Source organism: Podarcis muralis, chromosome 14 (genome assembly GCF_964188315.1).
Source record: "Podarcis muralis chromosome 14, rPodMur119.hap1.1, whole genome shotgun sequence".
NCBI lineage: Eukaryota > Metazoa > Chordata > Lepidosauria > Squamata > Lacertidae > Podarcis > Podarcis muralis.
Genome location: NC_135668.1, coordinates 5499055 through 5516197, shown reverse-complemented (window position 1 = coordinate 5516197; position 17143 = coordinate 5499055). Strand labels below are relative to the sequence as shown.

The 17143-nt window shown below is 41.0% G+C and overlaps 1 protein-coding gene across 1 annotated transcript in view; it reads right to left on the bottom strand.

The window, feature by feature from the left end:
- Nucleotides 1–17143, bottom strand: part of ADAM10 (ADAM metallopeptidase domain 10) — a 48203-nt gene that overhangs the window by 18948 nt on the left and 12112 nt on the right. The window contains exons 2-8 of the mRNA XM_028705253.2: nt 16558–16708; nt 14536–14654; nt 11955–12113; nt 5642–5745; nt 4349–4498; nt 3355–3447; nt 1781–1964 (exon numbers count right to left, since the gene is read on the bottom strand). Of these exons, the coding sequence (XP_028561086.2) occupies nt 1781–1964; nt 3355–3447; nt 4349–4498; nt 5642–5745; nt 11955–12113; nt 14536–14654; nt 16558–16708 (960 nt within the window). The remainder of the gene's footprint in view (nt 1–1780; nt 1965–3354; nt 3448–4348; nt 4499–5641; nt 5746–11954; nt 12114–14535; nt 14655–16557; nt 16709–17143) is intronic.

Here is a 17143-nt window from a genome sequence, read left to right as displayed (position 1 = left end):
TTGCAGAAGGATAAGGTTAATAATTTTCCCTCCTTCTTCTATACATTACCTATTAATGTATATGTTGTTTTTCAGTCAATATTGACTCCGAAAGCAGCTTAAAAAAGAAGTTATTTTTGCCATCTAAATACTATGTAGAGAAATGTCCTCAAGTGTATTTCATGCACCCAAATGCCCTGAAGTGAAACACCCATAAGTCACTTGCATAGTGGTTAGTGAGTTCAAGCCATAATCAGTTCAAAAGATATTCTCCTGTTTAAGGCTTGCTCCCCGAAGGTGACTTGGATAAGTACAAAAAGGAAAACCCTAATGACAATGCCTGAAAAGGACTAGAGGATAATGCCTTATGCCAATTATCTAACTCAGTATTGTCTACACACTGACTGGCAGTAATTCTCCGGTTTCAGGCAGGGCCTTTCCCAGCCCTACATAAGAGATGCTGGGTTTAACCTGGAATATTCTGCATTCAAAGCAGGAGCTCTGCCCCTGAACTATAGCCTTTCCCTAAGCCCATTGAAACAGAAGCAGATCTGCTTTGCCACTTGCTTTTAGGCAGAACCTGGACGTTAAGTAGTAAACAAGTGAAGTTACCTCTATCCAAAGACCAGACATGAGCAAGGCAACCTGTCTTCTGTCAATGGGCTATAGTTAGCAGTGGGGAAAACAACTTGTAGTCTATCATTCTACTACTGCCTTCTCTTTCCTCTTCCTCTGTATCCCAGAGACTGTTGCAGAATGGACTGGCCACACTTGCCAAAGGTTTGAACTGACTGCTTGCAAAGGGTTTTGGAAATTAGTCCGAGTTTCACATCCTCCTAGCCTTGGACTGTGCTAGATGATCCTTCCACTTTGGTTAACTGCAATGAGGACAGCTTTAGACACTTAACTGAAAAGCAACTCTTCCCTTTATACTACAGTGGTACCTCTGTTTATTTACTTAAATTTGTTCCATAGGTCCGTTCTTAACCCGAAACTGTTCTTAACCTGAGGCGCGCTTTTGCTAATGGGGCCTCCCACTGCCACCATGTGACTTCCACTCGCATCCCGGGGCAAAATTTGCAAACCGGAACACCTACCTCCGGGTTAGCGGAGCTCGTTACCCAAAGTACGGAGGATGGTACATAACCAGAGGTTCCACTATACACAGTTTAAATGGGCACTGATGATACCAAATGGGAGTTGTTCTGGTATTGTCTAGCACAGAATTCCCCAACATAGTGCCCTCCTGGTATTTTGGGCTACAACTTTTATCAGCTGCAGCCAGCACTGCCATATGATGCTGAGGCTGATAGGAGTTGTAGTTCAAAATGTCTGGAGGTCATCAAGTTAGGAAAAGTTATAACTTTTTTTCTGGCTGGTTAAGATTTATTTCAACACTTCAGCTGTAGGGTGGAAGTTAATCTCCTGTGCCTCATATACTTTTGTGGGAGTAAGGAGCATATGACAACTACGTAGTACAAGTGAAAAGAAGTATCACCTCAGTCAGGCAAGCCTGCCAGGTAGCAAGGTATGCTGCCTTTCAGTAACACTAGGAGTTTAAACTAGGCAACACAACCATTTAAGAATGATGGCCATGATGGAGCTCTGTGTATAGAGTCAGACCATTGCCACAACACTGACAGGCAGCAGCTCTCCAGGATACAGGTAAATAGATATCCTTGCTAATAGATATCATTTTAACTGGAGATGCCAGATTGGTCTTGATCTTAAGATCTTTAACACACAAGATGCCCTCTATACTTCACTCAAGCAACATAAACTATTTTTAAAAATTTTTTACCTGAAGGTGCTCCAACCCAAGCCAAGCCAAGGACACCATCATCAAAATCACGATCAGTGAACACATAGGCTAAACAATAGTCATCATGATTCTGTTCAGAATTGAGTTCCAAAAATTTCTCCACACCAATATTTGGAAACCTGAAGGGATTGGTAGGGTCTTTTTCATCTTGAGTAGTGTTGATCTAAAAGAAAAGGTTCTGTGGTGTCAAATAACTCTTGCTAGCCAAGTAGCAGCTTTTCAAAGATGTAACCTATGCTCACTGTAAGAATCCACACTGCAAAAGACTGATTCACAGATATAATAATATACATTACTCAATCTCACCAGTTTAACATTCAGTGACTCAGAAATGAATTATATGAACAGTACCCGCTGAAAAGCACTCAGAGGGGGAAAGAAAACTCTGTGGTGCTTGATCTGCAAAAGCAGTTCAACACATGCAATTTGTGGCTTGATGTTGCAGTCATTAAGAGGCATGGTATGAGGTGACACAGGACCAGAGAAAAGATTATTTGCCAAGAGCCAAGGAACTGCTTTAATCACCACCCAAGGACAACAAGTAAATGGTAACAATGTAATAAGTTCAACAGATGTACTCCAATTCCTAGGGGCTAGTAAATTTAAACAAAGAGGAAGCAAAAGCACAGGAGAAATCCCTTGAACTCTAAGGGGAAATGTAATTGGAATCAAAGAACATTTGCAGTTATAGGAAAGCTTCAGGGCCTCAATACCATCACCCAATAGTACAGATGGAGTGGCATAAAATTTATATTGGCCAGAAAATGGAGATAAAATATCACACCCAGAATCTGAGTGTCAGAGGGATGAAGGTCAACCAAGCTTAAACTTTAAGAAGGGGTGGGGGAAAATAACATTTGCCTTTTATTGCTCTCAAACCCGTAAGATTTGTTTTTCATGTCATCAAGTCTGAGCGCTATATTATTAATATTCCATTATATAATCTCTCCGAGACAAAGTGACTAGGTCTAAGCCCACCAGCGGGTTCCAAAGCTGAGCAGGTATTCAGACCCAAATGCGAAGTCCAAAACTTCTCCACTATACTAGGCAGGGCTTCTTAGTAAAGAATCTAATTTCACCAAGTGATTTTCCTTGAGATTTTCAGAATCTCAGTCACCCCTCTATTAGTGGAATTTGGAGGAGAATCTCAATGCTTATGTTAGTCAAAATGGTACCACACACAAGAGGGAAGAACTTCATGCTGCTCTGCGGCTATGGAAGACTGAATGTGTTTGGGGGAGGATGGCAAGCTGCGGGAGGAGGAATGAAATGGGTAACCTGGAAGAGGTATGGCTGGCTGGCATCCTGACCAAAAACATTTCTCTATGCAACGTTTTGTTGCTGGTTTCATTTGTAGCAAAGATTTAAAAGTTGCCTCCACATCTGTTATTCCATTAGTGTAAATAGGGTAGGAATTAACAGTATGTTCACCAGCACTGGACTACTGGAATAAATAATAGGCAACTGAAAACACTTTATTTAGCAGGAATGGCTAAGTTAGCTAGAGCTTGCAAGGAAAATAAATTCTAAAAATTAAATTACAGAGTACTTACTCTTATTCGTTTCACCATAAAACTGATATTTCGGATTCCTGAGAAATCTGTTGACTGGTAAATTGTGTCAATTGCTTTAACATGGCTGGATATCTAAAACAGAAGAAGGTTAAAGTTCTGTGCATGTAGTTCTCTGAGAGGCAAAATGTCAAGGGAGCTGCCTTAAACCATTGATTCATTTAGTTCATTTACTTCTTTATTTAAAGAAGTATTTATGTACCACCCATGTACAGCAATATAAAAGCAGTTTTAAAACTATTGAAAGCAGTACAAAATAATAGGCTGTTGCTCTAGGGTTCTAATCCTACCTGGAGATGAACCTGGAACCTTTTTATAATAATATGCATGTCCTCTACCACATCCCAGGGAAATTTCAGGGTCCACCCCCTGCATGGGCATTTATCGTATGTTCTAAGGTAAAGGTAAAGGTACCCCTGCCCGTACGGGCCAGTCTTGCCAGACTCTAGGGTTGTGCGCCCATCTCACTCAAGAGGCCAGGACACTTCCGGGTCACGTGGCCAGCATGACATCGCTGCTCTGGCGAGCCAGAGCCGCACACGGAAACGCCGTTTACCTTCCCGCTAGTAAGCGGTCCCTATTTATCTACTTGCACCCGGGAGTGCTTTCGAACTGCTAGGTTGGCAGGCGCTGGGACCGAGCAACGGGAGCGCACCCCGCCGCGGGGATTCAAACCGCCGACCTTTCGATCAGCAAGCCCTAGGTGCTGAGGCTTTTACCCACAGCGCCACCCGCGTCCCTATCGTATGTTCTAGAGATACATAAATACCCATAGTGCACACCCACAAGTAACTATAGGTTCTGTTGCTGACAATGTGCTTTTTATGTGTTGTGCAAAAAGTTGTATACATGACAATTTCCCAGAAAAAAACAATGTAGGCAGTTGTACATTAAGACGACTTTTTACATAAAGGGCATCCTCCTTTCACCTCCTTTAAAAGAAAACTATCACTTGAAGCAATAGCTAAACGCTTACCTGCGCAATCACAGCTTCTCTTGTTCCATAATATCTAAAGAATAGGTGGTCTGTCTGAATATAGAGTTGACAAGTGTTTTTTTCAGCTTGTGCAGCTCGTTTTCTTCTTAAAAGCTCTGGGCCATGATTGGTAGATTCTTCTGAAGTTTGCTGCAGCATACAAAGCCAAGGAGCTTAGCAATATAGATAAATAACACTTCTATTCAGCCTTCCAGTTCAAAGAATACAGAGACCAACAGCACAATCCTAACCTTGACTACTCAGGAGTAAATCCTATTGAATTCAGTGGGGCTCACTCCTGGGTAAGTAGAATTACGATTGCAGCCTCAGTTACACACAATGAAAAATGTTATGCACTGTAACACAATGGTAACAATCTGCATTAAAAACAGGGGGGCGGGAAATGAGAGATAATAAGGCCTGTTAAGAACCTTCAAATCAAGCAGGGCTCCAACATGTAGATGGTAACTGTGGGCAAGTGGTGACTAACAATTTGTATTGGCTGGTAAATTCCGATGCAGTAATATGCAAAGATGTGTTCAACACCGAAGCTTCTATCCTCCATCATGCAGGACCTGGCTGTCCTCTTTAGTGAGAGAGTGGTCTGACACATCTCTGCACTGTCCACAATTACAGTTGCTTGAATCCAGCCACATTCCCCTATTACCATACGTACTGGTACAGTGACTTGGCTCTTAAAAATGTTTGCCTCCAATTAATCTGGCACATGCAAAGTTTATCTAAGGACTAAGAGGAAATAAAACAGCTCATGAGCCAGTTGAATGCATGAATGAAGTTTCAATGAAAAAAGACACATTTCTGCAGCCTGAGGAAATTTTCAGCCAAGTTTTTAGGCCTGCTACTGACAGGTATTTAAAATGTTCTTAAAAGCTGCAATTAACTTTTAATCAAAATCAGAAAACCTAATAAATCAACTTAGCTTAATGGTATCCATGTTCTTGACTGTAAAGCTTCAGGAAATTTAATGAAAACTGCATTATCAGGTAATATGATTCAGATCCAAGTAACAGTTTAACTAGTTTTGTGCCATCAAGGGTTCTTTGAGCTTGTATTTCTCATACAGTCCTCCTATGACATATATCAATTCCTTTTTGAAACTGAAGGGGGAGAGTCTGCAATAATGACATAGTTATCACAAGGCATGATCCTTGGTCATGGCTACAGTAAATAGCTCTTTGGCTTCTGGCTAAAGAGTGTAAGTTCCTTTACAAAGCTATGAGCCTCCTAATATGGAGTAGTGGGGGTCAGGAGTAAATGATTATATTTATATACCTGGTTCGTGGGCTCTTCTACACCAGTCATTTGGTACTTTCTCATTCTTTCAAATACGGAATGATCTGCACAGCCACCTTGTGGTCCATATTTATGTGGGTATCCTAGAACACAAACCAAGTGACTAGTTGGATCTTAGTTATGAAACTAGTGACAGATCTGCCTAATACTTTGTAAGTTACTATCAAATCTTTTTAGTGAAGATAATCTGCATGCTTTCCTCATAAGCTGTTTTGAACTTCAGATATCCATTTCCCTCCATGTTTAAAACAAATGCATCCTATTTTAAGATTACAGTGATTTCAAAGTAACTAAAAAGGAAAAAAAGAGTTAACTAATGTCAATGAACAGTTTAATAAGGACTATGTCAGTTTTGACTATGCAGCGTTTAAGAGCTTGCACATACTGGAGCGGCACAGAAGAATTAGGTAGTAGGTATGTACAAAGAGGAGGCAACAAAGAGATGTTCATGGTTTGATACCGCATGCTCACAACAAGGCTGCAATTATTTACAAATTGTTTTTTAATGTTAAATAGTGCCTCCAGCTGCAAATTAGTTCTTACTGATATGAGTAATAATTAGGCCCAAATGCCACTGCTACCAGCAGGTTGCACAAGCTGAGGACTCATTCACATGTAACACTAACATGGCTTACTATAAATGTGAGAGTGTGTGGATACTGTGCTCCTCCTCTGGACCTTCTGTGATGTTAAGCCATGGTTTTGCTTTAAAATGTTATCCATTTTTTTTGGCTTGTGGTTTGTCTCACTATGGACAAGACCATGAGCTGTAAACTCTAAAGCAGACTTTGGTTACAAGCTCATGGTTCGTCTAGAGGAAGCTAATAAAGGAGTTTAAACAAACCGAAAGATATTTATCAGGCGATACAGGTGGCCTCACAAAAATCTCATCTGTCAAAGGCCAAGGTAAAGGGGGTGTCTTCAGCAAACAACGAAAACCCATTACGCCCCCTCCTGGGCTGCCACCTCTTCCCCATGATTCTTGAGGGCAATGAAACTGCCAAGTAGGCCCTCTCTGCACATATTAACATCTGACAGGATCCATAAAGAAAGAGGTCGTTATTCAGATATTTGAGGCCTCAGTACTTTAGCGCTTTATGGCAGCATCTTGAACTGGGCTCAGAAACTAACTGGCAACCAATACAGCTGTTTCAAAACAGAGGTCATGTAAATTTTACATGAAACCCCAGCTGATCACATGGCTGCAGTATTTTAGACAAGATGAAGTTGACAAATCATGTTCAAGGCCAGCCCTACATAGTGCACATTGCAACAGTCTAATTGGGATGTTACCAGAGCATGGAGTCCAATGACCAGGTAATCTGACTGGCTCTCAGGTAGCATTCCTGAGGCAAAGAAGCAGCATGGCCAATAAAAAATAATAATTTAATAATAAATTTAAAAAATACAGCCAGGCACTATGGGAGTTGTAGTCCAGGAGCATCTGCAAGATTAGCCAGCCCTTTAGTAAGATGCCTAACTCATGCTCTAGAAGAACACCGGCATTACTCATGTGTTTGTTTGGACCTGAACTCGGTCAAAGAAGGAGAAGCAATATATATTAATTTGGGGTTTATTTTTTCCATCCCAATTAAGTAAATGATGCTATAATACAAAATATACATGTCATCTATGACTTCTAGGGCTGGAGGTTACTTGTGTCACCATTACTACTCTATACGATGATGCAAGAAACAGTTTGGTCACACTTGCACAGAGTTCAGCAGGACACACTTCACCTTATTCAATGCATTCCTGCCCCTAACCTTGGATCTTGAAGCTCAGGGGAAATTGAATTTTTATGTAAAAGGCCCATATTTCAGTGGGAGCTTTTCTGTCTTGAAACATGGTTGTAGATCTGAGACATGATTTAATGTCACGAGACCAAATCTAGTCTCAACAAGCACAATCTTCCAGGTGGCTATTTTCCCAACTGCAATCCTCTACAATAAGGTGAAATACAGTTAAAGTAGTAAAAATAGAATTTTAAAGCTCCACTATGCACATCTTCTCTCATTAAAAATATCATTTCACACGAATGCTATTCACTGTATTATATTATGACTATTATTTCATTTTCCTGGTATGTATTAAGAAACACTATGACATAACACGCATTCCTATATAAAGCAAATCCAAGGCACTTGGTGGGAGAAGGATTCAGTCAAGCTATTTTTAGAAAATATTTAACAAAGTACTACTTAATGCTAAAATTAGATATATACCAGCTTTTGCATTTGCAATTTGACCAATTAATCAATATTTTCTTCATAATATCACAGCTTCGAATGGGTGCTGATCTAGATCTACTGCTAGATAGTTTCTTTTGTCTTTAAACTTTCTTCAGCTGGATAGCTTAGTTACAGCATGGTGCTGATAGTGCCAAGGTTGCAGGTTCGATTCCCATAAGGGACAGCTGTATATTCCTGCATTGGAGGGGGTTGGAGTAGATGATCCGCAGGGTCCCTTCCAACTCTACAATTCTGATTGTATTATCAGCTTTTAATTCTGATCTGAACATGTGAAAGAAAAGGGGGTATAATCAAATGTGCCAACAAGCCCCAAAGCAGTCCCATTTCTTACCACCCACCATTTATTTAGTACCAATAGTATATTAAAAAGCCACAGTTAAACTGCAAATCTTGCTCTACGAGAAAATTTTCAGTGATTTCTGCATTTTATAACACAGCTTTACAGCAGAGGTTTTCAACCTTTTTGAGTCCACGACTCCCTTGACCAACTATCTTTTTTCTGCAGCACCCCTGTGGTGCTCAGGAGCCCAGTTATATCACCCCTTGCCTGCAGAGCTAACAGCCTCTTACCCTTTTTTGAACACCCTCCCTCAGCCTCCTTTCCTCTCCTCTCTCCTCAGGAGTCCTCTGGGCAGTCGCTGCAGTCACCCCTGGTTTCTGAGCTGCCCCCCCCAAAGAGGTGTCTGCTCCTGCTACCCCACAGGGGCTTGGGCAGAGGATGCCCCCGGCTTTAGTGGCCCAACAGAGACTGGCCAAAGGTGAAGATAAGCACAGTACCTTATCTTGGGTGGCAGCAGGGCTGCTGCAACAAACAGCTGTGTAAGCCTTTTGGAGGCAGAGATGCGAGAGGGCATTAGAGGGGGGGGGGAGGAAAATTGCCCATGACACCCTTGATCATCATTCAATGCACCCCAGGGTGCCGCACCACACTGGTTGGAAACCACTGTCTTACGGCAAAGAACGAGTAATAGTTAATGAAGACAATTCATTTCGAAACAGAATAGAAAGGATTTTTTAAAAGGAAAAAACCCTTATCACTTACATATTTAACATCACTCATAGAAAAAGTATGAATCAAGATCAAGAGTAAGAATCTAAAATAGTTCACCATATTTTGAAATTAGAATAGAAAGGTCGCCTTTTACTGGCCACCAATTTCACTGCAACATGGACAAAGGGCTTTGTAGAAAGTGGACAAGAAGATCCCCACTTGCAGAATAGGCTTTTGTTTAAACTCTGAATAAGACTTCATTGTGATGCTAAACATATGTTGCATTGTTGTGCCTGAAAAGCCGCTAAAAGGATATTCCTGCCAAAAACTAAAAGATCCAGCAACCAACAGGCTCATCCATTAGAAATACAGATTCTGTCTATCTCAAACAATCTTCTCAGCTGATGCCGGTCTTGTTACCTTCCCATAGTGTAGAGTACCTCAAAGAACAGAAGACAAGATTTCTCACAGTCAAACACTCACTAAATTCACTTTATTCTCTGTCAGCTGAATTTGATTTTGATCTGATAAACTTCACACAAAATGATGCGACACCGTCAAGGTGGTCTGTTTGTATAAAAACTAGTTTTCCAAAATGAATGTCCTAAACAGGAACATCAAGCTGTTTTTCTCCCATACATTTGGGTTTGCAGTAGTATCTTCTATCTCTACCTCTCCTTTGTAGCCTTGCCAATTCCATACTTTGCTTCCAATCCAGCTGCTAAACTAATAGCAGAGTGGGTATAGTTGGGTTAGATGTAAAGGTGGGGGAGGTTCTGCAGCTGTGAAAAATTCATCCTCTTTGCCTGTACTGATGTGAGATCTCAAGGCAAAGTGGCTGCTCCTGGCTCTCTCTCCCCTCAAAGGCTCCGGCTTCTCCTCCCCTTTCCCTCTCTCTCTAAAAAGATTTCAAGGCACTGCTATCCCAAGAGTAGCTGTTGAGCTCTTCAGAGAGCAAGTGAGTGCTCACTTCCCTGTCCAAAGCCCCCCACATCTCCATTGTTAATGCAAGACTCGCTGCTGCTGTGATCGGGAAGGAAGAAAGCAAGGAAGGGCGGTGGCAATAACAGGGTAAGAGGGGTCATGAGGGGAGTCTGTCTAAGTGTCAGAAGCGCATGGAGGAAAGGCCACAGACCTCCCTTCAGCAAATTGGAGAGGGTCCGGCTGCATAAATTCGCATTTTACGTTGGACCCATCTTCCCCTAACTGACCCTGTCATGCCTCAGACCCTCAGCAGGGGGCTGAGAGTGACAAACGCCCAATGCCTAGCAGGCTTCCTCAACCTTGGCCCTCCATATATTTTTGGCCTACAACTCCCATGATCCCTAGCTAGCAGGGAATTGGAGTCTCAAAACATCTGGAGGGCCAAGGTTGAGGAAGCCTGGCCTATGCCAAGGCTTACCTACACCTGAATTCAATAAAGTTCTGGCCATTTTAATCCCACAGCATGCTGAGAAGAAAATCTCCCAGAGAGAAATAAAACTCCTCTTCAACGCCTTTCCTTTTCCTTCCACGCAGCTGAAGTAAACCAGTGAGGATAGTGCCCTCTTTCCTGCCGGCTCAAACTTATGGAACCGGCCAGCTCAGCAGCTGTGAAGAGCCCACCCAGCCCTTTGGGAGAGGGAGAGAGAGACTTTTGCTGCTGCTCTGCTTGGCGAGTCAGGGGTTTTGCGGGGCAGGGTGGTGCCCAGCAGACAGGCAGCTGGAGATGCTAGGCACAAAGGTGGCTCACGGACATCTCCAACCAGTCTCAAAAGGTCCATTGCCAGTTGCAAAATGAGAACAGTGCAATGAGAATTTTGGTCTTTGGTTGTATTATGTATCTGAGCTCATGAGTGAAGACTAACAGCATTAACTAAGCTGCTGTGATAGCAAGGGCTGTTCATAAATATTCTAAAGCTCAAAGCTGATGGAATGTTGGTCATGCACTTTCCAGGAGAGGTGAAAATGCCTGAGATTAGAACCTAATACAGACTTTAAGGGCAGTAGCCTTGCAAAGAAGGCTGTGAACTGGGAAGGAATTTGAGGTAAGGAGGTGAAGGGGTAGGGGGATCCAAGAAGAAGAGGTAACTGAAGACAAACAGGAACCTCAAGGAAGCTTTAAAAAAAAAAAGCAGAGGCAACAGAGAAGTTGATGAAGGTGGAAGATAGGAGCTGATTTGAACTATGTCTTTTTCATTATCCTTATCAACTTTGGCTACTGATTTTCTATAATATGATCTCAAGAAATGTACTATCCATTCCTTTCACTTGAACCCAGAAGTTCTTGACACACTGCCTGAACAGATAGCTTTTTAACCAAAGTTGGCTGGAGCCAGAGCAATGGCCCCAGTATACACTAGCACCAATTTGTCTTCCCTAATGAAGAGACTAGGCTGGTCCTTTTTTAAGACAACAAAGGGGTCATGGAAAGGGACAGAGAGCAGAACACAACAAAGGAAAGCTTTATTGCTGGCAGAAGTCCTTCCAGGATTCCCTAATGCTATCCTCAAGACGTGGACAATCACTAGAACTGCTAAGCCACACATTTAATTTCAGAGACTGACAGCCAGTGCAACATATCCAATAAATTAAAATGCTAAGGAAAATTAACTCCTCACATTGCTTCTACCAGGACAATCCTACAAAATATGTGCAGGTCTTGCCCACCCTTTATCTTGTATGATACATCTGATATAACATTCCAATGCAACATACCTATGGCAATTTATAGTTGTGATGTCACTCTTCAGTTACATGCATTCCTAACACTTTGGTATCCCAGACCAAGGATACATGTGTAATATCACTTCCCATGTGGTGTTGTTGCTGTTGCTGTTTGTACCCCACCATAAGTTAGCCCTTAAGCATCTGTCATCCCCACACTTGCAGTCAAAGAGATTTATGGTTTTTATCATATATTTACACAGTAGCACATCAGCGAATGCCTACATGAGTATGGGAACTGCTTTCACGCGGTTTGCTTTCATAAAAAATCGTGTCACACCATTTCAGGATATTTGTGCTGTACTGATTATTTTCACTGTACATGATAAACGGAAATACTTACTAATATCATCTTCGTGATACATGACTGAATGAAAAGGCAGGGCTCTGTCCTTAATATATCTTTCTGCTGGTTCAATATAGAAGGTCCCAGTGTGAGTCTTAATGAATCCTTCAAATCTTCCATCAACAACAGATCCATGGCTAAAGCTTCCCTGCTCACCTTTGGGGGAGAAATAAAAGATTAAAGAAAAAAGTGCACTGGCAGTTCTCATACTCAGGCATCAACCACCAATAATTAAGCTTCTTAAACTATGCTTGCAAACAGCTGATACCCTCCCCTGCCAGCCGCCTTCTCCTTTAACCACCATTAATTAACATGCTCTGCTCAAAGAAGGAAAGTTGCAGAGCTATCCCAGTTGCTTCAAAAATATTGTATTAAATAGCATGTGACCCTTATATGAATGTTTAACCAGCTTATTATAAAACTTCTACCATGAGGTTTTGTCACAGATTTAACCTTTGAAAATAATAGTTTGGTTGGCCAATCTTGCTGAAATTGTTTACCGCTTTTCAGCAGGTGGCAAACAGTCAAAAAAGTAATACACCATTCTGCACATAACTGTACAATTCCAGTTTATCATTAGTTTTAATAAATAGTGAAAACATCATTAGCAGGGTCAGTTCTTTAATGTTTAAATTCCCACTCTCTTAACAAGCCTTTTCCTTAAAGTCACAGAAAAATGAAAAGGATGTCTTTTTGGTAGATGTTGACTAAACTTATTCCAAAAGTTTTTTTTAAAAAACACGTCTCAATTATCCATAAAAAGACTCCTAACATTAACTTTGTGAACATTATTTGTCAATACACAAATAATGAGTTTTAGCAAACAAGATGTCCTACAATATTTCTGCTACCATCAAGCCACTTACTGATTTGCTGACTTTTTGTGCTATGAAGGAATGGCAAAGGCTTCCTTTCTAATAATTTCCAAAAGATTACCGTATTTTTCGCCCTAAAGGACGCAGGGCTCCCCACGCTGCGGATAGCAGCCTGCCGCCCAGTGGGCGGGGCGCCCTGAAGCAGAGCGCCCCTCACGCCAGGCAGACATCGGCCGGCCCCACAAGCTCGGGGGACAGCAGGGAGGCGCAGCGCCACCATCCCGCTGTTCCTCACCCTGGTTTGGTTTCTCCGACCTGCTTTTGGGGGGGAAATAAAGGGGAATTTTTTTTCCTTTATTTCCTCCCCAAAAAACTAGGAGTGTCCTATGGGACTAAAAATACAGTAAGTCATGTTAGTCTGCTATAGCTAAACAACAAATTTTGGGACACCTTAAGAACTGACAAATTTACTATGATATAAGCTTTCATGGACTACAGTCCACTTCTTCAGATGCCTTCAAGTGTTACAGGAAAATAAACACATAGCTGGTAGTGGTGGTAGAATTGTAAACAGTGCAATCAGAAAGAAATTAAATGCAGCAAAGTACAGGTGATGGCTACATTAACAATGGCCAATAAACTCTTTTTTTAAAAAAAAGCAAACATCCTAGCATTCGTATTTCAATTGATACATGTAGTGTGATCCTAATTTATATATATATTATATTATATTATATTATATATATATATATATATATATATATATATAATAACGTCGCCTAGACACCCCAACTTTTACACGGGAAGACACCCGAGGACACCAAAACCTGCATTCCTGTACCCGTGAAAATCTACGAAAGCATATATATATATATATATATATATATAAAACTTTCCCTGATTCTATCTATGCATGATAACAATTGATCACTTAATCCTCCCTAGGTGTATCTCCATGAAGATCATTTCCCCTTCAACAACTAGGGTTGAAAACCACATGCAAAGTATCTGCATGTGTGTGAGTGCAGCATGTGCTATATGCATTTATTTGTGTGGCTTTATTCGTTTCAAAGGCATAACAGGGATCCATGCTTGGATTTTAACACAAGTAACAAAGGTACTTCATATAAATTCATACAAATAAATTATTTAATCCAGGTTTGAGGAACATTTGGACCTTCTTTTGATGCTGAATGACAACTCCCATCAACCCCAGCAAGCATGGCCAATTGCCAGGGATAATGGCAGCTGTAGTTCAGAAACCTTTGGCCATCTAAATATTGCTGAAGTGGCTTTTAATTTGAAAGATGACTTACACCTCTGACTTACACCTTTTCTCCATTGGTGCAAAGGTCTCATGCAGAAGTTGGGAATATTTTTTAGCCCAAGGCCCACCTTCCTTCAGAGCCAATCTTCTGAAGGTCGTCCTCCAGTAGTGGGTGCAGTCAAAACAGTGAGGGGGTGCTACATGCAGGCAGGATGCACACATAGTGCACCTTCAGTGAAAGGCAGTAGGCCAGATGTGAGGCTTGCCCTGAGGTAAGTAGCTTTAGCTTATGCGATTCTGACAAAACCAATGGAAAGAGAGCACTTCAGCTTAAATCCACATTACTGGCAACTTTTAGAGGCAGTTTTCAGGTGGACTTTCCAAAAATATTTCAATTATTGAGAACTGCTCTATTGTTCACTATTACACTTAAAACAGATTTATCACTAACTTAAGACAACAACAAACTATTTAAATACAAAACGACTGAACTTACCATAAATGTGCCCAGTATATATGTGGGAGGTATCGTAATCAAGTACTTTATCTGATATCTCTAGCTTGAAGTCATCACTAAAGAGAGACATATCTCTCTTCATTCGAAGGTTAAATTGTCTGTAAAGGGAAGACAACAGAACTTAAATGTAAACAAAGGAACATACAGTGGTATCTCTGGTTGCGAACGGGATCCGTTCCGGAGGCCCATTCGCAACATGAAAAGAGCACAACCCACAGCGGTGCGTCTGCACACGCAAGGGTTGCGATTCGCCACTCCTGCGCATGCGCGTGACGTCACTTTGCGTGTCTGCGCATGCGCAAGCAGCAAAACCCAGAGGTAACCCTTTCCGGTACTTCCGGGTCACCGCAGGACATAACCTGAAAGAACGTAACATGAAGCGGACGTAACAGGAGGTATGACTGTACAAAGCTGACTTCTACAGAGTCAGACAATTGGGTCCATCCAGCTCAATACTGACTACACTGGGCAGCAGCGGTTCTCCAAAGTTGCAGATGGCATTCTCTTCTAGGTATATCTGAAGATGCCAGGTGTTGAATCTGGGACCTTCTGCACACAAACAAGGTACTCAATCGCTCAGCTACAGGCCATATAGCTCTTCAATTACAAAAATACCTCAAGAACATGAGCTGTTAAGACTGTGAGTGAGAATGAACATCCTGAATCTTGTTAAATACTTTCCTTCTTTGATATTCATAGGCCATCAATGTAGCCCAATTATCCCAAAATACCATCTGGTACTGCAGCCATGCATTCCCAGTTTCCTTTATTATAATCTTTAGGTTTCCTATTTCAACCACTTATAAGAAAACATCTGCCCCCTGCCTAGAAGTACATATTAGGAATACTGCTCTGATTAAAGCTACAAGAGACAGTACCACTTGGCAAAATCTTATAAGCAGCGGACAAAATACTGGGGGTGGGGAGTCAGGTCTAAGCAGGACAATTTGCAGCGAGCTTTTTCTCACTCCAAAACCCAGAAATCTTGGAGAAATCCATAAATTTTTATTAGTCAGTTAGAGCGGGGCAATTTCTCTTTGCTCTTTCATTTCCGGCAAAAAGCCAAGTACAGGATAAAGCTCTTTTGCAGTAATCCGGTCTATTAACTAGCTGGGCCTACATCTACTTCTGCTCGTTTGTAATTCTAACTAAAATAAACTAAGCTAACAGACAAGCAGGCCCAGACCATAACACGGAGAGGAAATTCACAGTTGGAACCACACAAGAGAGTAAAGGCTTTCCCAAAATGAATGTTGCTTTTCATTTAATATTGATGTCAGGTTGTCCAGTCCACCTGTCACAGGAAAACTGCCTTGTGGATCAAGTTTGTTCTGTAGGTCAGGTGTCCCCTATCCCTGGTTTGCTACTATGGGAATAAACTACCGATTTCTAAACACTATATACACAACTGACTGGTTTTTTTAAGAGATAGATGGATACACACCCAGTTTCTACCCAGACAACTATCCACTAAAATTACATTCACTTGAATTTTATAAGATAAACTTCTGAAAGTTAGTTTTGGTAAATGTGAGTAGAACAGAGCTAGTGGTGTGCAAAGCAAGAGTAAAGGAAAAGAGAACAAACATGTGTTATTTTTTTCAGCTATTTTTAAAAAAACAATGTAGTTGCATTGGCTTATAAATGTATGCAGCAAGGAGCAATTTATCCTTCATTCCTTCAGCACCTCAGCCTTGAACATTAACAGATGAAAAACCAGCTATGTATATACAAAGAAGGAGATTTCATTGTGCCCCAGACTGTAAACCAGATTAGTCAAAGTCTGTCCAGTTCCTGAAAACTTAAGTCTTGAAGCCAACAGGTTGCCGAAAAAAGTGGCAAAGTGCTAAGTGCCGTTACACACTGAATGAAAAGCTTCAACAGCCAAGAACCGTAACTTTAAGTACAATGCAATGTTAATATTAAGTTAATTCTTTACCATTCCTTTATATTTGATGAAATTTAAGGAATATAAAGTAATAAGCTTGATGTGATACTTACCTTCCATGAGCATGGAAATCTAAGCGTAAAAATTGGTCTTCATGTGATACTGCTCTTTTGGCACGCTGGTGTTTTTGGTGTAATGAATCCACATCATATGACAGGCCTTCATAATGTCTTATGTGTTTATTTAGAGGATTTCCATACTGACCTGTGAACAAAACAGTGGATTGATAAATCAGTCAGTCCAGGCACATTTCAGAAGTAAGGGAAAGGCTCTTTCTCCAAACTATTTCTATTTTCATTCTCCTTTAATTTTCTAAACCTTTTGCTTAGAAAAGTAATTTGAGATTGTTAATACAAACTCAACGTCAAATGGTAGCGATATTCTTGCATGTACCAGTTGTAACTCCAAAGCATGTTGAAATATATTTAAGATGTTGCTTATAACTTATATTTTTGATTCCAAACACTATTACTTCATATTAAGAAATATCAAATATTTTCAATAGACAGTCAGGATAACTTGTCCTTTTCAGAACTATAAAAATACACACTAGGAAGTACCTACCAAGCCAATCACCAAAAGAAAGAGAAAAAGAAACAGGGACACTAACTTCTCTTTCTGAAGAAACCTTTAGACTGA